Consider the following 22992-nt stretch of genomic DNA (forward strand, 5'->3'; position numbering starts at 1 on the left):
GTTTCATTCTGATTTCCTTGTTACTGTTAAGTGATCTTGCAGTCGTGCACGCAGGTGCTCACAGGCTCGCTCCCCTCACCACAGAAGACAGTCTTTTATCTCCCGTGTCAGTGTCTTGTGCACAAATTCTCAGGCATGTGTTTTGTTCTAGATGGATTTCTTTGTAGCTGCTTCAACTCTGATGTAATTTTTCTCCCAGCTGTCTCTGTATGCATCTGTACACATTGACCAAAAGCTGCTGAAAAGCAACTGTCTCAAACCTGTCCTTAAAAGAATCGTGCTGCTCTGACATAGAGGGGCATCAGCCTTTTGGTCAGAAGGAGCCCTCGTGACTTGGCTGTGTTCAGTCCTATTATATTTCTTGGTGCTGAAATTACTTTTTTTCTTCCTTCTTTAAGAAACATTTTATTTAAGTAGGCATTTTATGGAAAAATGAGGGTGTGGGGCCATTCCTAATACACTGGGTTTTTTTTTTTTCAGTGCCACTGACAAACCCTGTGTAGAATGCTTTCCATAGCAAGGTGGGGGGGGGGGGGGGGGGGGGAGAAGACCTGCATCCTGTCTTGTGGATATCAAAGTAGGCATTTCTGCAGAAGCAGTTGTACAATATTTAATCTGATTCCTTTGCTGCTAGAATTGTAATGTGGTACTATTTTGCTTTTCCTAAAAAAGTGCAAGTTATGTCCCAGATTTGACTGACTTTTCTGTGTGTGCTCAAAGAAGTGCCTTTTTCTAGAAGCAGAGTTTATGTATTTATTTGTAACATCTAATTTGAGGTGCACAGATGCCATTGCCTTGTGTCTGAACCTGAAATTTCAAATGTTTAAAAATAAATAAAAAAATTTCTCCATCCCTGGGGGGGGGCAGGTCGATGTCTCTTTCATAGAGGTAAAATAACCATTCAAGTAGTTAATGGCAGGAGGGGGGAGTTTTTTCCTGAACTGTCCCCATGATCCCCTTGTTACCCTCATTCTCAGTGTTTTTTTCCTCTTCAGACTTCACATTTGAAGCAGAAACATTACGCTTTTCAGCTCACACTGTTTAGTTGGTTATGTGATCAACACAGCTCACCCTCTCACCAAGCAGGAATGTCTCTCTGCTGATGCTTGCTTGAACAGATGATGGGCTTTTTGACAATAGTTCAAATTATTAGAGAGTGTTATTGAATGCCATCTATTTTGGGAATGTTAAGAGGTCGTTCTGAAGGAAAATGGTTGTCTTAAATTTCTTTGTTATTTTGCTGTTGAGGAAAGGCTGGTGTTGTATAACTAGGAGTTGCATTGGTGCAGTGTTCTTTGTCGCTCAATGTGCTTAGTCTGAAACAGAAAATCATTAAGTCTTTCCAGCCTTTGACTCCCTGAAGGATTTTACTGCCTCATGTGGTGTGGCAGAGGACCCTAGTTTGTTTTGTGTGATCAGTTTGTCCTGAATAGCAATTCCTTTTAGCTTCTTGATGGGAAAATGCCTTTTTTTTTTTTTTTTTTTTAATCAGACATGAAATGCTTGAAACTATAATCTCAATAGGGTTTTCTACATCCTGTGTTACTGTCATTTCAGTGCATACAGAGGAATGAGTATGTTCCTGTTACAATTTTCTCCTCTTCCCCCTGAGAAAATATCAGTAGATGGTACTTCACAGAGACACGGGTTTCTCTCCATTGATAGGTACTGAAATTACAATAGACCTTTTTGAAGGCCTTTGGCATCTCCTTGAGCTAGTTCTTGTATCCTGTTGCTGTCTCAAGTGTTGTAAAACATCACAGCAAATTTAAATCAGTAGCCTGATGTTTTTGCATTATCTTTGTTTTAGAGATTATTTGAATATCTAATTATTTGTGCTTTTGCCTGCAGATCTGTGTTCCAGTATAGAAGTTTAACAAGCTAGTTTGTGTTCAAACAGCCTCTCCATTTGTGGTGTGCTTTTTATCTTTATTTTGCAGAATAATCACACTGTAAGCGCATGTTAACAGGTACTGAGAATGTAAGACTTTGTTAGAAATTGTTTCAGTCAAAATGCTGGAAAGTTCTAAAGTGGTGTGGTGCACAGCTGACAGCTAGTCTTGTTCCTCAGAGCCTTAGAACTGCTTGTTTATGTGATTTTTTAAAATTTATTTATTTTTTTTATTTATGTTTACATGTTAGTTTGAAAAGGAGTTCTTCAGAGCTTGCATCATGGCTAGAGTTGCCATACTTCTCTTCTGCAGGCTGCCAAAGCTTTGTTACCTTTTGGTGCCTGTGGAAAGAGGTTCACTGTTGCATTCCTGAGCCTCTTTACCTGTGACTCCTCAAGACCTAATATCTTCTGATTTGCACAAATAATATCCTGAAGTTTGATGCAGCATTTGTGTGTTTTGTTTTCATAGGTGTACCTTCTAGGCTTGTTTTAAACCTTGTAGGTTTGTGTGCTGCCTTAAAGGAACTGCTAAAATCAGGCATCTGTTAAGTAGCAGAAGGTCAGTATGACGATATGCAATGATTATAATCATTGTAAGATGTGGCTTCTCAAGTGGCTTGAGCAGACCCATCTGAGCAGTTCTGACTAAAGGGCTAACAGGGCTGTATCTTGCTTCCTTTTAGTGTTGTCATTCTCCCTACCCTTGCCAAACAAACATGCTGCACATTCCTGCCTCACCCTTTGTACTGGCACTAGCACATGTGATAATACGGTCACCCTCATCAGCTCTGTGATTTGACTGACAATCCATGCTCTAACCATTTGCTGCATTGCTTTTCACCTGAGCTGGAGAGGTGAGTTAGCAATGCTGCTAAGGCAAGCAAGAAAGTGATACAGCATCCCTGCTATGGTAGGAAAAAAGGAGGAGATTTCAATGAACTTAAGCTGATAGTGGAACTATTTACCTTTTGAATTTTATTCCTCTGAGGCACCCTTCACAGCCCCTCACTGAACCTCTTGTGAAGGTTTGTAAGAGTATAATAGGTATGGGAACTGGGGAAGACCCTGGAAAAAAAAGTCTGTTATTTTGCTTTGGGTTTCTGATCACTGGTTTTGCAACTAACAATTGGTTGAAAGTTTTTCTAGGGTTTCAGTTGCGTAGGGAGTCTCCCTGTCTTTGGAGGCATGGAAAGGATCATGGGGATGCATAATGACATGACAGAGTTGCTGTCTTGGCTTCATTGCTTGCTTTCTGGTCCAAGGACACTCCTTCCTGCTGTCCCAGAGTACTTCTAGTGTTCAGCTTTCACTCGAAAACTGGGTGCGTGTGTTGCTGGAAACGTTATTTGAGGATTTGAACTGGCAGAAGTGTGTGAAGGAGTAGGTGCAGAGTCCTGGTAATTTGGTTTGGCCAGAGCTTTGGTGTGGTATGAGAGAGGCTGTGTGTTCATATGTCCATATCCTCTACAAATAAGGTATATGGTGCAGACATGTTTATTTTGGAGAGCCTGATAAATGTGGGCATGGCTTCAGGTACTCTTACTATGCAAGGTGACTTTTGAGATGTTATGTGTGATTGTCATGAAGAAAAAGAATTGGTAATACCCTGAGACAGTAATTTAGTTTTAAAAGGTGTTTATCTAATTAATGACTTGCTGCTATCTTGAACCAAAATTAACAGCCCTACTTTATAGTAGTGTTTGATGTAAATCTGTCCCCACCAAATTTCCATTTTTATTGCAGCTGAAGGGATAGAAGAGGTTCTAAATTAGTCCACTATCTTATATAACTGGACAATGCTTTCAGGGCAGTAATTATTATTTTTTTTTTAATGTTTCTAGGGATTTTCTTCCACGAGGTTCTGGAATTGTAACAAGACGACCATTGGTCCTGCAACTCATCACTGCCAAAACAGGTAAACTCCTCCTCTTTTTGGTTCAATGCCTGGAAAAAGTGCTGATGTACTTCAGCAGGAGTTAAAAGAAATTCCAGAAAAACTTTAGTTGCACCTTTTTTCACACTGCTTGACTGGAACAAAGGCCCACTGCTTCAAAACTGTATGCTCAGGACCAACTAATCTCATTGTCCCATCTGGGAAAACATAAAATCTAAATCCTATAGTAAATTTAACCCAAGATCAAACTTGAAGAAGTGGAGAAACATTATTACATACAAAGTGTTTTAGAAATTAGCTTTTGATTTATTCATTTCTTGATGAGCTTTACAGTTGTATTAGTTAATACACCGAAATTGCTGTACTTCTACCTTTAACTCGTGCTCTAGTGTACACAGATTTGATTCCACGCAGCTTGTTTTCATGACTTGTCTTTTTTGGTTGGGCTTACTGCACTAAGTAGAGCAGAAGGTAGACTGGGGGATAACAGAAGGTAGACTGGGAGATAACAAGGTTTCTGTGTATTTGTCTGGTTGAAAATAAGAATACAGTATGGTATACCACTGAGCTGTGTTGACGTATTGAGATCTTTCATCAGAATTCACCACTCGTACTCTTCCAAGAGGCACTTAATCTGCTGTTGTGCAGCTCAGTTCCCTAGCATACATAAAAGCAGCTACAGTTTCCCATCATTCAGGTGTTGTTGTTGTTGTTGCTTTTAAACCAGTGTAAGCAACAAAATTGCTTTACTATTGACTTCTACTTAAAATAGTAAAAAGAAATGAAACAACATCCAGAACAGCATTTAATTAAGTAATTAAGTTTTTGTGCATTTTTTTTTCCCTAAAAGGTCTTTTCATTGTTTAGCAGGCAGGTAGACTCCAGTCTGCCTAGGCTTCAGGTTTTTTTCTGAGTTACTGCTTTTAAAGCACATCCATATTTTCAGTGCCTCTATGAATTTTTCTGTAGTGTTTATACTGTGGAAGGTAAAGGGAAAACTGTGGAATCCAGTATTTCGGTATGCTCAGCTTAGAAACTAGGATTTTCAAGTGTGTAATATGCTTGTAGTGCTTTACATATATTAAAAGATGAAATTTGTTTTAGTTGGAGATATGAATGCTTTTGCCATTTCGGCTTATGTGGCTTTTAGTCTCTGACGGAGCATGCAGAAATGCGTGAATAAGGCCTAGCTATGGAGAATCTTCATCTAATTTTCCCAGCACCCTGTAAGAGCAGAAGAAAGAAAAGAACTGAGCTCTGTGCTGGCATTACTAACATAATGACTAAACTGCAGGGACATGTGAATTAGTAAGTAAACTCTTAACACTCTAACCTCAAGTAGTTAATAATTATTCCTGTACATGCATCCTAAACTTACCCTGACCGGTCTGTGTTGCCCTATTTTGTAAAATCATCATTGTCGCTTGGTTAAGGGGGCAGTGAAAGGGCTTCTGTCTTTCTGGTATTTTCCCCATTAATATGTTCACATAGTATTACTAGCTTTAGATAGACTTCTAGGTTTTCATATAGGTACCTTGTCTGCTCAAGAGCAGTTCTTCCTTGTAACTTAAGTAGCACAACAACAACATCAAAAATTCTGGAGAACTGAGCTTCAGCCTAATTTCATGTTTCCTAGATGCCAAGACATACTTCTCCCTTTGGGAAAAGCTGTGTATTTCTTGTTTGGGATTAGATGCCAAGACCTTTAAAATGCAAGCTTTAATTGTTTTGTTACTTTCTTTAAACTTTGTTCCACTGTTGTTGTTTTTGGTGGTGAAATTCCAAATAACTTTATCTTTTAAGCCACCTTTATCTTTCTGAACTAATTTAAAAAAAAGAAAGTAAAGAAAACTACTTAGAGAAGCACAGTGTTCTTTTACAGGAAGCAGATACTGGACTGATTTTTATCAAGTCCATAATTATCTAAAATGTTATAGAAAGTAATTAGAGGACTGTATCAGGTTCTTGCTGCTGTAGCAAACTTAACTGATCTCTAATCCTAAAATCTTTCTTGACTCTTTTAAAAGTAACTATTCTTAATCTTATATTACTCCTTGGGAGGGAGGGGGCACTTCCTATATAGGTGTGCAGAGATGACGGCAAGATATTTTAGTAATGTTTTGGAACTGGCTGAAAATCTTTTTGGAATGTGAGTGTGATTGGCAGAGGAGGTTAAAGCTTCATTTCGCTTTGAGTCTCTGCACTAAGGGATAAAGATTGGCAGCTGAGGCATTTGTGCACACCCAAGTAAGAGGAAAATTTGACCACTCATTATTGGGCTTAGACATGTCATGTCATGGAAGGGAGCAGCAGGATTTGATTGTGAGGAGTTATCAGGGGCCCTCCAACATCTGAAAGACCTGACACATCTGGCTAAAGAGCTGTTACCCCTGTGAATATTCAATACTAAGAAATGTATCTCATGAGGTGTGGAGTGGTTTTTTTAGAATTTTGTTTACTTCCCCTTTTTTAAAAAAATCCTGTGTAATTAGTACAAAGCTATTTTGTAGTGACCTGTTGACCTGCTTTAATCACTAGCATATTTGGATGGGAACAGTACAATTCCTAAATGGCTTTACGCCATTTGCACTTCCACATCCATGCAAATACTGTACTTTACTGAAATCTTGGAGGCAAAGACAAAGATTTTAATTAAATATGCCAACTGACAAATCAGTCTTTAGTAGCTGTGACTATTTCCCTGAGTTTGATAATGTGCAAAAAAACTAGTAGCATAGAATGAGTCAAAATATGGATGTTAAAAATAACATCCTCTGAAGGACTCTGACTTGTTCTTGGCTATCCTGCTTTGAATCTCTTTTGAGACTGCCCAGCTGCGTTTCAAATGAAATGGTAAACGTGGCCTGTATCCAATAAATTACATAGTGGCTAGAGGAGGGGGAGGGGTGCAAGTCTGTACCTTGTAAATATTTTGAGGCTCCAAGGTGCCTTTCTTCTTGCAGTGAAAGGCTGATACTCATTACTTGTCCCAAAGTGGTTCATTGGCAGTGTTGTAGGTAGGGTCACAATTTTTATTGTTATTCTTCATTGTGTGTTTTCAGTTCAGTTGCTGCTCTTCACTGAAGAAAAATGGTATATTCACTGTCTTGCTGAATATAACCAAATAAGCATGCAGTCTTTGTTCTGTAATAAACAGACCTAAATTCTGGAAAAGCATCTTTGTTTCATATCCAGAAGTCACAACTGAAAAAAAAAGAAGTTTTTGTCTGACATCAACCATGCTAAGCAATCCAAGTGCAGCTTGATACTCTCTCTGGTCACTGCATTTGGCCCTGGCCAATTCCACAGCATTAGGAATGTCTAGTGTCAGGTCTAAACAAGACTTTTGTGCCTTTGTTATATCTAGTCTCTGAAGGAGCTCAGAATAGAGAATGGTTTTGGAGAAAATAGTCCTGCATGGGAAGATGCAATTCAGTGAGTTTTTGGAAGGCACAGGTGTGAACAGGGGACTGTTAACTGGGAGGTTATCTGATGGGGAACTTCAGGTTTTACCAGGCAGGCAAGACAGCTGTGATAAATTAGCTGAGCCATTCAGAGGATGTATGTGGGAGAATTCCACCTGCTCTTTTCCTGGATGTTTGATGTGAGGGTCTGATGTCTGAATTCGGGCAAAAGGCATGCCAGTTCTTTTGGTATTTTCTGCAGCATAAGGTACAGGGAGCTCATTCTTTCTCACCAGACAGCATTTATTTTAAATGCTAAACTGTTGTGGTATTTCAGTAGTTACCCATGAGTGCAGAGAGCTGGTCTCTCACTTTCTTACTTAGGATTCCTTTTCAGGAGGAGGAATGCCTGTAGTTGTGCTTTTATAAGGATTTTTCCCTGTGTGTCTTTAAGATGTAATTGTTGGCAAACAGCTACCTGGGATGAGGTTTTTAAGGCTGTGTTAGTGTTCAGTAGTCTTGGAGCAACATGGAGTTCTGTGTAAGGTACATTAGTTCCATTTCAACTTTTAAACTTCTCTCTGCAAGTTTTGCCAGTAAGCATGCTGATCTGTAGTGATTTGTCATGTGTTACCATAATTTCTTGAAAGAGGGCTAGTGGGCTGGTGGGTTTTTCTTCCTTTGAGTTGGTATGTCTTAATTTGTGTTAAAAACTATTTCTTAAGCATTCTAAGTTTTTGTTTCACAACTTTCAGTATACTTCCTAGTGTGGGGATTCTTTGATCTGATACATCAGCAAGATTAAATACTTTTTGCAGGAGATAATAGATACTTTTAAATGGTTCTGCTGAGTAAGTTTTGGCAAGGTGTCTTGTAAAGTGGGGGTAGATTTTCTTAACCCCAGGTGTTTGATCTGTGTCTCAGTGCCCCAGGAAAGCTAAGACCCTTGTGCCCGACCAGTCTGTCAGCATCCTGTTACAGGGACCCTTCACTGAACGATCCTGCTGGATCAGAGGGCAATTCAACTGACGTGTTCAGAGAAACACACCAACAGCATCAGTGGGACCCCTCGGCAGGTCGGCCCACTTTATTCGAGTGTGTTACCTGCTGCCAGTGGCTGCTAGTGCTCATGAAGGACTAACACTAACAGTTTATGGAATAACACTATTTATTATAAAATTGTGACAAATTAAGGTTCGTGCTTGCTGGTGATAGGAACTGCCTGCAAAAACAAACTTGAAGGGATAGACAACCAACACATCAATCACTAATAACAGCTAGTGTTGGCTATTTAGCACTCATAAGACAAAGTTCTTACCCAATAGGTGTACCTATGGAGGAGAAGGTTCAGCCTGTCAACTGATCCCAGAAGTTACGATGGAATCTTCCCTAACTTCTCCCCTCATTCATTCACTTTTTATACTTTTCTTTACTCTCAGGTGGAGCTCGAGCGGCTCTGGCCCAAGATTCTTTTAATATTCGTTGGTGTAAAATTCTCTTGCTTCTCATTGAAAGATATAGCCAATAAAAAATATAAAGCACATGCTCAATGAGGGGATGGTCATACCTTGGAGGTAGGTGACTTTGGTGGGATCAGTTTCCTTAGGTGACCCTTGCTCATGATAATCATTTTATCTAAGGAAAATGATTTTGCCATAGTTGTTGGCTCAGCAACAGACATCTCTTGTATGTCCCGTTTGATAGCTGCTATGCAGCTTATTGGCTGTACGGTACCATCAAGTTCCCTGTCCTGCAGGGAGCCGAGCAGAGCCTGGCTGAGGTGTTTCCACTCTGCTGCAGCCTCCACTGCTCCTCTAGGATGGCAGGTTGAGTTGCCTAGGGAACCCTGGTGGAGTAGATCCGGTGGGTGCCAACCATCCTGAAAGTGGCAACTGCAGTTAACCCTAAAAAGGTTTCTGTAATACTACAACTTCTGTAGTACCCCAGTTTTCTCTAATTTCCCTCTCCCTCAAGTGATTTTCCCACAGACGGTGATGACTTGAAACACCTGAGAAAGTCTTGAGAGCTGAGTGGGGTTTTTTTCTTTCTTTTTTTTTTTTCTTTTTCTTCTTTTCCCCCTGTTGCCACACATTCTGTATAACCTTAAGCAATCTCTTATTCCTCTTACTGTGCTTTCTTCTGGCTATGGAAGTGAAATAATTACCTGGATTTCTTGAGACTGGATAGTATGTTTTTTGAACAGCAGTGATGACAAAAAATGTACTTAGGTTTTGGGTGAAGCCTTTGCTGTAGGTCTTCTGAGTGTTAAAAATGCATTGCCTGCTGTATACATCCCATTGTATTATTTACGTGTTAAAGTATCCTGGCTCTAGGAGGGTTATCTTCCTCATTTTGAGAACTCTTTTTGGAGGGGAACTTGAGATTTTTTTCATGGTCTTGGTTGTTTCTTTACTAAAGAAATGGCAGATTAACATTTTGAAAGTCATTATTGAGGTGGACATTTTTAGATTGAGTCGTATGTACAATACCCACATTTGTTTCAGTTCTGTTAATTAGAACATTAAGCGGAGAGTAAATCATCATAAGGTTTAAAAGACAATTCTGATACTATTTTTTTTCCCTGAAGTCTTACAGATGCTTTCTTCTATTGAAGTTGCTGAGCTTTAATGCAAGTGTCTTTTGTTGTGAGACTGCTCCTTAGGCATACCCATCTTTTATTGCCATCTGGTGGCAAAAACAGTCCTCTAACAGAAAACTGAAAAATTTATAAAAGAATTATTTCAGCTAACATGAATGATCTTAGAGACTTCATCAGCAGGAAGGCGTTTGGCGGCCTTCAGGGACGAAAGGTAGAAAGGTGCCACAGTGCCAGTAGTAGGGGACAGACTGGGCACTTTGCAGGGAGGAAGGGAGGACAGTGGCTGCCATTTTCTGCATCCCATTCTGTGGCAGCTGCTTATTCAGATGACGAGCAGGGATGCTGTAGAGACCAGTAAAAATGTGGATGTGCATACCGTAAAAGCTAAAAAGTGACATTACCACAGGGAGAAGGTGGTAGTGACTGGTGACTCCTTCCTGAGACAGTGGAAGACTCATCGCCCTAACGGGACTGATACGCTGCTGGTCTCAAACCTGAATTTAAGCTGTTAGTGTAGGGCTGCAGAGGCTGCAAATCCTCCTTGCTGCTGCTGTCTGCCTGTGCGTACTAGTAACAGACTGCTGAGGTCTGGCAGCGTGGGTCTGAGGGCTCAGGCAGTTCTCCCATCAGCACCCTCAAACCAGGTATGGGCTTCAGGTCATGTTAGGACAAGTGAATTGTAGCCACGAATATTTGTTTTTACAAATGGTTTGCCTGGAAGGTTTTGTTTCGTTGTTCTGAGGCTGATGCTCACTGACATCAGGGAAGATGGAGTTCCCTCACTGAAAGACTGGAAGGCTCTATATTTGCCCATCTTCAAAAAGATAATAAAGAAAAGCAACAGAAGAATCAGTCAAAGTTCACTTCTAGGAAAAAAAAAAATTGTAATTAGTTATTAACTAATAATCTGAAAGGTACTTGAGATGAATAGCAGCCAACACAATCAAGTGAAAAAAACCCATCAAGCTTACTTTTTTATTACAGGGTAGCAGGTTTGTAAATAAAGGGTAGGTGTCTTAGCTTGGATACAGTAAGGGTTTTTCAACTGTCTTGCATGTTTGGGGTTTTTTTATGTATAGTAAACAATCTCAGGAAACATGGTCTGGAAAGGACTCTTATAATATGCTGTTATAGTTGTTTACAGTGTGGAAGTGACATCCCTCCAGGTCATGTTCAGTTTTTTGTATTACTGACAGGATGACAGAACAGTGTGTTTATTAAGTTTATATTTGGCAAATACAAATGAGACTATGAAATATACTGGTGGGCAGAACTGGAATCCAAATTGCTTGCAAAGGAAGAGAAATGCTGCAAAAGCAGGAAGAAGTTCAGCTGGGATGAGAGCTGTTCCTGTACTGAAAGGCTAGTATTTGATTAGATAGCTAGTTTTCAGAAGAGGACCTGGTGCTCACAGTGGATCTCTTAATAGAACACAACTCACTGATGTCATGCTGTTGTAAAATACAGAGGTAAATATTGTACAAGATGCAGCAACAGATGTGCAGTCCTAAAATTAGTTCTTCCACTCTTTTCAGTCTTAGGAAGATCTTGATGAGAGGTCTGCCTCTGTAGCTTTTAAGACAAATGCCTGGAGGATAGCTGTGCGAGTGATTGGAAGTTTAGAAAGCATCATCTATAGAAGGTGGTTGAAAGAATGAAGATAGATTTCTTCTACAAACAAAAATTTTCAAAGATGTGAAAGACTATTGCATCAAAAAGAATACTTTTCCTCCCTTGGTTTGAGTGTCTACCCTTGTAATTAACCATTTCATTGGTCCTGAAGAGCATGACCTGGTATTTTATGCTACTTACTTTCATCAGATCTATCATATTTTCAATTTTTCTAATCTTCTGCTACGATATTCTTGTCATCCTCTGCATTGACAGGGTATTCTGTGTTTTCCCCTCAAAAAATACCAGGGTATTTCTGTTCTTGTAGCCTTGCTGCTTGAAGGTTAGAATCACAGAATCGTTTGGGTTGGAAAGGACCTCGGAGATCCCCTAGTTCCAGCCCCCTGCCACAGGCAGGGACACCTTCCACTAGACCAGGTTGCTCAAAGCCTCATTCAACCTGGCCTTGAGCACTTCCAGGCATGGGGCATCCACAGCTGCTCAGGGCGACCTGTGACAGTGTCTCACCACCCTCACAGTAAAGAATTTCTTCCCAATATCTAATGTAGATCCACCCTCTTTCAGTTTAAAGCCTCTCCCCCTTGTCCTGTTGCTACATGCCCCTGTAAAATGTCCCTCTCCAGCTTTCCTGTCAGCCTCTTTAGGTAGTGGAAGGCTTCTATACGATCTCCCCAGAGCGTTCTCTTCCCCAGGCTGAACCACCCCAACTCTCTGTCTTCATAGGAGAGGTGCTCCAGCCCCCTCAACATCTTCATGGCCCTCCATGTCCTCCTTATGTTGGAGGCCCCAGAGCTGGGCACAGTGCTCCAGGTGGGGGCTCAGGAGAGCAGAGTAGAGGGAGAGAATCACCTGCCTTGACCTGCTGGCCATGCACCATCGCCTGCTGGTGATGCAGGCCAGGACACAGTTGATTTTCTGGGCTGTGAGTGCATGTTGCCGGGTCATGTTGAGCTTCTCATCAACCAACACCTTCAAGACTTTCTCCTCAGGGCTGCTCTCAACCCATTCTCTGCCCAGCCTGTATTTGTGCTTGGGATTCCCTGACCCACGTGCAGAACCTTGTTCTTGGCCTTGTTGAACTTCATGAGGTTCGCATGGACCCACCTCTCAAACCCATCAAGGCTTAACGTGTTAACAGTGGAATGCCTGACTTTTGAATATTTTGTCTTCAGCATGTTAGCAAAGCTAGAGCATTGAAAAACCTCTTTTCAGTGAAGAATGATTGGATGATTTGCTAAGGTCTAAATAGATTTATTTAACTGCCTTCACTTCCATCATCAAAGAAAAGGTGATGTGCTTTAGCTCATGATGTTTATTTGCACGATTTTAAATCACTCTTTTGGAAAGCATTCTGAGGCTTTGTGGCATGATTCATTGAAGCTCATAACACTGTTGTTGCTTGAGTGACATCTCCCCAAGGGACTGGCAGATAGAAAATGCAGTAATAGAAGGTATTCTTCCCTCCTTTGCTATATATGTTTAATAAAATGTTTGCTATAGGCCTGCAATTTAATGAACTACCCTTTTGGAAAACTCCAAGCTGGAGACTTAAGTCTTCTGAGTATGCTAGACTGGATGTCACCACAGACTTGGACCGACTTGAAATCAGGTGGGGCAAAGATCTGACTTCAGGTCTCTCATCTTGGTAAATTCTCAACCTCTAGTAAGAGGTTATTCTTTATAGGGTAAAACCTCTGGGCTTTGTCAGACTTTGAAAGGTCTTGGGTTCAGCCTGATGTGGATCAAGGATGTTTTAAAAAAAAACTATCTCCTGTATTTCTAAGGGATGTTCCGTGTCTCGTCACATGGCGTACCTAACTCAGCTCTCTAGCTTGGAGACAAATTTATGAAAAATCTCAAGTGTGTATGTAATTTTAAGGGTTTGAAAGCAACAATGTCTGTTTATTGCTAATAACCATGTAACATTGTCTTAGACTAAATCACAAAACCATAGGGACAAATAACTCACAGGAAAAATGAGGAACATTTTCCAAAATGGTATCCCATAACACTTGTTTGTGTGATTTGTCTAATATAATCACAATTGAAGAGATAAAGAATCACTTAGGACATTTGTGGTTGGATGCACTGAAGAGAATTATGCTATTAGGAAAAAAAAAAAAGAGAGATCTTTTTCATTCTGTGTTATCCAAGGTGCTTTGAATGAGTCTGGGCAAAAAAAATAAGGTGTTCTATATGCAAAGGTAATATTTTAGTTTTTCATCTAATTGTTCTTTCTCTTAACATAACTTCAATTTTATACAGCAAATATATATCTGAAAACACGACATTAGGCAGGATCACTTTTTCTTGTCTGGCTTCATGTCCATTCCTACAAAAGCATAAAAAAAGTGTTTTCCTAGTATTCTTTTGTGTATGAAAGCTGAAAACTGAAGATTGCATTAAAACTTGTGCTTATGCAGTCTGGCTAAAGGCATCATTGCCAAGAACAGGCTCTGGGCTGAAAGGAGCCAAACAAAGTGCTGCTTGTTCATTTGAATTTTTATTCTGTAGGCTGTGTGTGGCACCACAGGTTATGACCCGTTGTAAAGTCTATTCCTTCAGAACTAGTGGGACCACAGATGTCACGGAGAGGAATGAGCTACTGATAAATGTTAACACAGCTAAAAAGGAGTGAACATCTTCATTTAAATTACCTTGAAGCCATTTCAGATTTGGACTCTTTCTGTTACTGAGTGTTAAGTGAAACAAAGAGAAAAGCTTCCTTGACTATCAGCTGAGTCAGTCAACTGGTTACAACTAGGCACCAAGTATTAACTATTGAATTTTGAAATATTTTTCTGAGAAAATTTGATGAACCACTGAAAAAAAAAAAAAGTAACAAAGAAGAACACATTTTATTTTATGCCAGGAGCAGTGCATGAAGAACTGGGACAAAATAAGAACTACTTATTGGCTCTTTTTTTTTCAGTAGGTAGCTATTTTCCAAATCTAAGATGACAAATTTTACAGATGTGAATTCTCAATTGTGCTAGAGCAACTGAGATATTCCATTTTTGTGCACCATTTTAACTTTTACTTTGAAATATTTGAATATTCCTTGGTGTCTTGTTTTTGGTTTTTTTTCAATGAACAGTTGACAATGGAACATACAAAACCCCCATTTGTTGTCATTTTGCTGCTAGAGCTTAGAAGGCATATGAGATACTCTGGCATTTTTAAGTTGTCAAAAGTGAGATGGTGGGTTTTTGTTAGCTGCTCTCTTATGTTTGAAATAAGAGATGTATTATTTTTGTCTTAGCAAAGGTGGGTTTCCCTGTCCCTTGCACTTTGAATCTGGAGGGATTCTGGTGTTGTAGCATAGAAAGGCTGGTATTTGTTGTTTTCCCCTCCTCGCTCTCCTTTTTTGGCTCTCAGTTTGCTTTAACTATTGTCATAGTTTCATGTGTAGTTTTGACTATTTATTTATTTAAACAGCTCTGTCAACAATAGTCATAGAGTGACTTTTGGGAAACATACTTTAGTACTGATACATGAGGCCCAGCTGTATTCTTGGATCAGGTCTCCTGAGCTGCTTTTCTTTCTTTGAGTACCAAGCAAGCTCGTTGCCCTGGTGTTTGAAAGCTTTTTACCAATAAATGTTTTCTAGGGAAGAAACATCTAAATGGAATTTTGAGATTAGGCCTTGATCACAGGATGAAATAAACTGGAATGTACACAACTCTGTTCAGCCTTTCTCTGGTCTTACTGCTGAGACTCTGTGCAGACAGGGGGTGAGCTGTCATTGCCATTAATGTCATTTTGGATTACAGCCTTGCTATGCGAGAGAAACGTTTCTGTTCTGTTTTGAAGGAAGAAACTATCCGGAGGTGTGCTTTTGGTTATGCACCTCTAGGGCAGGAAATCCAGAAGGTTACAATTAGTATCAGTATTTGGATTCAAGAGTTGAAACAGCGGCCTAGTGTCAAGTTCAGGTCTAACAAATTAGACTGTATCTATCCCTGATTCCTGGTTGATGCCCCTTTAAGGTAAGAGGGCAAGTTGTACGATATTGAAGACTTAGGAATTAATTGTGTTCTCCATCTTCAGCAAAATCACAACTATATCTATGGAAGGTTTTACAAACTTCTTAAGCATGGTTCAGATTTAGACTCCAAGAAGATTTTAGGAAATGAGTTGTGTTAAAAACATGACAGTGTTTTTAAGTGATCTTCTTTTCATTACGAACTTGTAAAAATGCACATAACTTTGTTTTTGAAAACAATTGCTAATAATTTTTCGTGATACTTGAATTAATTTTCTTCAATTCAGTGATGTATTACAGGCAAATGTAATCAGATGAGAACTGAGAGTCTGATTCACAATCTGTTCCTTATTCTACTAATGTGAACGGTATCTATTTGAATCTTTCAGGTTGTTCCAGAAGATGACATGCTAAAGATAAAAGCCAACTGTTGACATCCAGTCAACTTGACTTCTTAACTAACCCTTTCGTATCGTAGGCTGGTTTTCATCTGTGCAGTCATATCTATAGCATATGCTCATATATAATGCTTTCCTGATATCCATGATGACATGCTTTTGTGCACACACATCTGAAGAATACTGGGGGCTTGAAAGTGGGTGTCCACGCCTATAAGCCTGTGAAATACAGAGTTGCTATTGATATTTTTCACAGAGTATGCTGAATTTCTACACTGCAAAGGGAGGAAATTTACTGATTTTGATGAAGTTCGTCAGGAAATTGAAGTAGAAACAGATAGAGTAACAGGAGTGAACAAAGGCATTTCTTCAGTTCCTATTAATTTAAGAATATATTCTCCACATGGTAGGTAAAATCATTCTACTTTATATTTCTGTCACGTAATGTATTCTGTAGCTGTCTGTCTAGCTATCTCCTTTTCTCTGTGCTGTCATTGCTGGATCAGAAGTCTTCTGGGATGAAAAAACTTCTGAGACTGAGTTGAACCAAAAGTAGATAAGTATCTGGAAGAGTCCTCAACTTCTCCTGTGTTAGGAAGCTCTGTGGTGGAGGGCTGTTACCAGTAGAGCTGAGAAGAGTGCAGCCTCTGTCCCATTTAATATTCTCTTGATTTAAAAATACTCATTCTGCATCACGATGAAACCAATCTCTCCCCCAGTATGTATACCATTAGATAGTAGCTCAGTAGTAAAGACAAATAATAGATGGGAGACTTAGTGGCAAAATTTCCTTTTGCCACCCTCCAGATGAATTCCCCGATTAAGTGATCTAAAAAGTCATTATGTCTCCCTGCCCTATTGGATATTTATTGTTCGCTGTTGCTAAAAGTATATTTAGACAATAATGGTGTTTGAAGCTGCTTTCTGTTGTAGACCCCCGGTATAGATCAAAGCGAGTTCCTCTGGTTGCCATCTGCCCAATTTAATGAAGGCAGGCTAGAGAAAATATTTGGTATTGAATCTGTCTTGGATAGGGGAGAGAAGTGGTATGTTTGGCTGAAGCACTTTATTTTTCTAACCACTTCATCTGATGTCTTCGTTGTGAATCAAAGGACAGAAAGATTAAAATAAGAGGAGAGGTAATTAAAGAGATGCTGAACCTCCCTTTGATATACCATGAGCAGCCTTGGCTCTAAACATATGCCCCTGAGCCCTTCTCTGCTATGCAGATGTGACATAGCCAACTGGAGAGGAGCTGAACTAAATGCCCTGCCTCAAAGCTTTTTTGTTGAACTTGCTGACTCCAGGAGACAGTGAAAATTTCCTATTTAATGCTTTTACTTTGTTTGAGTAGGATCAGTCTTTTAGTTCAGCAATTTTTGTCTGTATTAGCCAGATCCCAAATATATTTGTGGTGCTTCCTTTCTAGGAATCTCATTTTTCTCATGTGTCTAAAGGATACCCTGTTACCCCAGTGCTGGTTTAATGAGCTAGGATGCTTCTAGTTGGCGTTGTGGCCTGTACTGGGGAAATCATGCTAGAGCAAAATAGGTTTTCTTAATGGATAAACTTTTTCACGCTTCTTACTTTTCTTAAGAAAAGTCACAGAGTGAAAAAAAACCAAACCCAAAAAACCAAAACAGCAACGTACTGCAAAACCCCTTAACAACAATTTTCCTAATTAAGTTAGGCTAGCTATTGATTTTTTTTTTAAATTTCTTAATTAGAGACACTGTTGAAAGCATGGTCAGAGGACTTTATTTTAAAAAATAAAATGATAATTAAAGTGCCTGTTTTGGGTTGATTTGAAAGATGCAATGGAAATGGTCTGTTGTCTGTACTCCTGTTAATAGAAAAAGCTTGGAAAGCCATGTTCATTTTTCTAAGAGCCTTCAAGGATATTCAGTATAAGTATCATTCTTCTATGCCAGTTATAACGTTCAAAACATTAAATAGCGCTAATAAATCCAGAGATGAAAGACCAACAGGGAAAGCATACTTTTCAGATTGTCAGGCATTTTGTTTGAACCATTGATAATATTTATGTACCTATGAAGGTAATTATGTGGGGGTTTATGTGACTAAAATTGGTCTATAGCCATAGATGTGTAGATCTCTTTAGGTGTCTTGCATGCTAACCAGTTTCGTGATCCTGTGTTTTCTATATAGTGTTAAGCCTAACCCTTATTGATTTGCCGGGAATCACTAAAGTGCCAGTAGGGGATCAGCCTCCAGATATTGAACAACAGATCAGAGACATGATAATGCAGTTCATCTCTCGAGAAAACTGTCTGATACTGGCCGTGACTCCAGCTAACACTGATCTGGCCAATTCTGATGCCCTGAAGTTAGCTAAGGAAGTGGACCCTCAAGGTAAGCATGATTGAACGTAACCACATTTTGTTCTCAAGTGTAATAACAGAATTGGAAGTAATAGACCAACTCTCGTGTGAAATATAATTCATAATATAGGTCTGTGTATACACTTTCTTGTATAGGCTTCGACATCAGAGTAACTGTTTGTTAGCTCAGTATCATTCAGGTAATGAAGCTGTAAATGTATTTTTAAAATTTTGTTACTGTCTCTTAGAAGCAAGTGGGGCAATGCCTATCTAGAAATTTTTGTAGGACTGTTGTGATTTAACTCCAGCTGGCAACTAAGTACCGCACAGCTGCTCGCTCTATCCCAGCTGAAACCAGGACAAGTACCTAGCAAAATGGACTGTGCTGCTCGTCGGATTTCTGGAAAAATGCATCATAAATTTGACATGGTCAGATCCTAGGAATGCTGAGCCTTGTTAAAGAGATTCGAGGAACACATTTCCGCACAGGCAATGATTACCCCTTCTTTTGCAGACATACCAAAACTTGTAGTTGTAGCTGGTATTGTGTGATGGAAGCTTTGAGAATGTCACATATCTGTTGTATAATTGTAATATGCAGTTGTTCTTCCTGAACATACATGATTTTTCACTGTCTTTTTCCTCCTGTTTCCACCCTGGTCAGGCCTTAGGACCATTGGTGTGATCACAAAATTGGATCTGATGGATGAAGGAACAGATGCAAGAGAAATTCTAGAAAACAAACTACTCCCTCTTCGTAGAGGTGAGAATGTTCAATTGCCTACATAATTTGCAATCCAGAAGGTGTTTTGAGATAAGGGTGGTGTTTGGGAGTCCTGAAGGTGAATCAAAGGTTATGCTGGACTTGATAAATTCCTAGCTTTCATCGTTATCTATTCAGCAAACATAAAAGGTGGCTGTGCTAAAAATATTCCGCAAGTAAAATTATTTTTTCTTTGGACTTGGAAAATACACCACATATTCCAGAGGAAGCAAGAAATGTCAGCCAGTTTTCTCTTTTGTACCAGGTTTCTTTCTCTTGTAATAAAAGAATCTTTTTTTTCTTTGCATATGACCAAAGCAAGTACCAGAGCTTTGGTGGTCTCACTGTAAACCAAGTTTTGACCCCTTCTAGAAATTTTCCATGTAGTTGATCTGGCAGCTACTACCACGGTTGCTCATACTGTTAACAATATCAAGAATTTTGATTCTAGTTATAACATTGATGAGACCACCATCTCTTCCCATGGAGTATGTTGGTCCAGCAAATGAGAAGAATTTTTCCTATATTTTGCTAATATCATACCATTTATCTTTGTGTGTGTGGTTTGATTTTCTTTGTTTATTTTTAAAGTGGTTTCTTTGGGGTACACCAAAGTTTTGGATGCATTTGAACTGGTCATTTAAAAGGAAGCATATTTGATATACATAAACAGGATGAACAGTTAGACACTGCTAATGTCATTAGACTACTTGTAAACAATATCTGAAATGCCTAAATTGGAAAGTTTTGTTTGAACTGAGTTCAGTAGTTCAGGCAATAGCTGTATTGACTTACCCGTTGGTTTTGTGTTGTTTTTAGGTTATATTGGTGTTGTAAACAGAAGCCAGAAAGACATTGATGGAAAGAAGGATATAAAGGCAGCTCTTCTAGCAGAAAGGAAATTCTTTCTTTCCCACCCAGCTTATAGGCACATGGCAGATCGGATGGGAACACCATATCTCCAGAAAGTTCTAAACCAGGTAAAACATGAAGCCTTTGTGGTGAAAGGCAGCTTTTATAATGGTAGGAATAGGACCAATATAAAATATTTATTAACATGAATGTTGGTCAGTGAACCTCACTTATTCTTTCCTGCTTTTAACCTTTTTAATTTTCACAACGTAATAAACAAAACTGTATATTACATGTAGCATATGAAAACTTACTGTGAGATATAGTTTCGGACTTTTACTGAAAATTCTGCGCTCCCCTGTTCTCTTGACTATTGGATATGAACGTAAAAAATAAGATTTGTCTCCAGTCCTGGAAGTATACCATCCTGTTCCTTAATTATCACATTTCTTCTAGTTTAACAGGATATTTAGAATTCAAATTTGAAAACTGGGGGGGAAGACATTTTAAAAAGTCATGTATCCAGAGTGTTCTCTGTGTGTCTGTACTTTAACCTCAAAATCTACACTTTATTGTAGTTTTTGATAGAAAGTGTACTGTATTCTAATGATATAAATGACAAATACAGTAATCGGAACACTTCATTCACACTACCTTTATTTTTGACCAGACCCTTGGCTTATTTCTGTGAGTCCATGCCAAACCATGTCAGATCACAGCTTCCTTCAGCAGGAAGTAGAGGTCTATTTCCCAGTTACCTGGAGGAGAAACCCATATCCAACTGTCCTAATGAAGCCACTGCCTACAGCAGACTTGGAGGAGTATATAATTCCCTTCACCATTTTGTATCTTTGGGTATTACTCTTTTCATAGTGCCATCCCTTAGCTTGAACAGCATGTGACCCTAATGATGATGCATCAGCAAGTTTGAAGACGACAAGATCAAGTCATGCCTACCTCTCTAAAATTGCTAGTGATGCCATAATTTTTTTTTTTTTTGTTACAAACTTTGTCAGCTGACCAGTGTTCTTGGCATTCCTACAAGTCAAACTCGATAGCGTTCTTTCCAGTTCACTGTCAAATTGCAGCCTTTGGTCTGGAGCAGACGAAGACCAGGTCAGCCTGGCCTTGTCCATTTTGAACAGCAGCTGGAAACAGCAGAAAAATTATGGATTAAAGTAGGAAACTGAGTGGCTGGCCTGTTTGATTTTTTGCCACAGTGACTTAGCAGCTGTAACTTGACAGCAGGGTTATGGCATGCTCTGGACTTGCTCAAAAAGAATGCTGATGCCATTTATTTGTGCCTCAGAACCAAAGCCTTCAGCAGGATGCAAGAACTCACTTGTATCCTGCAATTTTGTCTGTTCAGGACGTTTTGCCTCTTTTTGTATCTTGAAAGTTCAATCCACATGTCTTAGTTTTGAGACTGAAGCATTAGTGACATATACCTTTAGACAGTCCTTTCTGTCCTGACTTGCATCACTTTGTGCTATTAACTTTTTTGGTGAGCTTTTTTGTAAATTTACCTATTTCAGTATAAACTGTTGGTCTTCTGTTGCTATTACAATGTGTAGGGTGTTATATATGGGAAGATCTATTTAAGTTTCGTCCCTAAAAATAGGGACCTATAAGTGTTTGTGGTTTCAGGTAATATTTTAATTTCTCTGCATCCACAAGGTGGTGCTCCAGGGAAATGCCAGCTTTTGAATTTGTGCCTGTCAGTCTGCTGAATAACTTTTTATTTTGATTTTACATATTTTGGTATATAACGTTCTTAATTCATAGCTTGTCTGATTGGGGTTGGGAAGAGGGTTTGCATTATAGTGCAAGAAGTCCACTTTGGTTTTAATCAAGGAATGGGTACAAGGCATGAGAAATTTATGGCAGAGGTAAGACATTGATAGTGCTGTCCAAACACATTGCAACATATATATGTAAAAGTGAGGTAAGCCTTTTTTCTACTCTCCTTCAATTTATTTTCCAGTACTTCTAGGTATGTTTTTTGAAATAAAAATTGATAGTCTTGAGTGGTAAAACGTTTTTCAGCCAAAAGTTGAGTGTTTAGAAAACAAAGTTCTGTAATCGTGAATATGAGGGCAAAATCTCTTCCCTTTAGTGTGCTTTGTACAAGGGAACAGGAATCATGTGTAGGAGATTTTTTCCCAATGGTCGGAGAGCGCAAAGTAGGTACTCTGTATGTCTACACTTCTCTCCATCTCTGTTCTCAAGGGGCTGTGGATGCTCAGAATCTCTTCCTTGTCCCACATTGCCTTGTGGCTGTAAGGTAGAGGAGTTGTCATGCTGAACAAGTATATGGAGAACTGGGGAAAACACCCTGAGGAAAACCAGGGAGTGGTAGTGTCAGTGCTGGGTGATGAGAGGTCATTTCAAATTACATATGTAATATGCATAATATTTTTGTGTAACCAAACAAGTATGTAGTAACAGAGCTCAGTGAGTGAGAGGATGCCTTAGGATTTTTTCAAGCTTCCTTATGATGTGTATGCAAAAGGGATATTGTATTGTTCTTTAACAGTCTCCATTGCTTCAAAGATCAAAAGGAACTACACTGGTAATCTAGTACAGGTCATGGCTTCATATGCTTGGCAGTCAGAAGGAAATGGTTTTGCTCCTGCTTTCATCTTTATTAACAGTATAAAAGGACTTTTATTTGCTTTTTAGCAACTTACCAATCATATTCGGGATACCCTGCCAGCCTTCAGAAGCAAACTCCAGAGCCAGCTGCTTTCTATAGAACATGAAGTAGAGGTATACAAAAACTTCAGACCAGAAGATCCAACCAGAAAAACAAAAGCCCTGTTGCAGTGAGTGCCTAGTCTTTTGTCTGCTTTTCGACTTTGTTTGGGTTTGTTGGGTTTGGGATGTTTTTTTTTCTGATTGGTTTAAATTTAAAGATTAGGATACAGTTAAGGATTCTATATGCAAACTCCAAAGAATTCTGTGCTTGATGTTCCAAAACACTTTATTTACTTCACAATTTCAGCAGAGTTTTCCCTAAATTAATTTTAGTAATCCTAGAAAAGAGAGAAAGCAGAGCAGGAAAAGATGGGCAACATAGATGATCAAGGTAGGAACCTGCTTCTGACTGTATAGATGCATTCTTCAGCTTGCCAAAAAGATGATGTCAAGCAAGTGACGGAGATTGTGTTAGAAGTGTAAGATGAGGAGTCTGAAAGGAGAATAGGGGATGCTTTTTTTTCCAATACAA

At 39.2% G+C, this 22992-nt stretch overlaps 1 protein-coding gene across 3 annotated transcripts in view; it reads left to right on the top strand.

The window, feature by feature from the left end:
• DNM3 (dynamin 3) overlaps positions 1-22992 on the top strand; it is a 187029-nt gene that overhangs the window by 13165 nt on the left and 150872 nt on the right. For all 3 annotated transcript variants that reach the window (XM_055724417.1, XM_055724416.1, XM_055724415.1), the window contains exons 2-7: positions 3736-3809; positions 16063-16212; positions 17976-18179; positions 18813-18911; positions 19731-19891; positions 22446-22588. In XM_055724417.1, the coding sequence (XP_055580392.1) occupies positions 3736-3809; positions 16063-16212; positions 17976-18179; positions 18813-18911; positions 19731-19891; positions 22446-22588 (831 nt within the window). The remainder of the gene's footprint in view (positions 1-3735; positions 3810-16062; positions 16213-17975; positions 18180-18812; positions 18912-19730; positions 19892-22445; positions 22589-22992) is intronic.

The sequence above is a fragment of the Falco cherrug genome, chromosome 12 (genome assembly GCF_023634085.1).
Source record: "Falco cherrug isolate bFalChe1 chromosome 12, bFalChe1.pri, whole genome shotgun sequence".
Classification (NCBI taxonomy): domain Eukaryota; kingdom Metazoa; phylum Chordata; class Aves; order Falconiformes; family Falconidae; genus Falco; species Falco cherrug.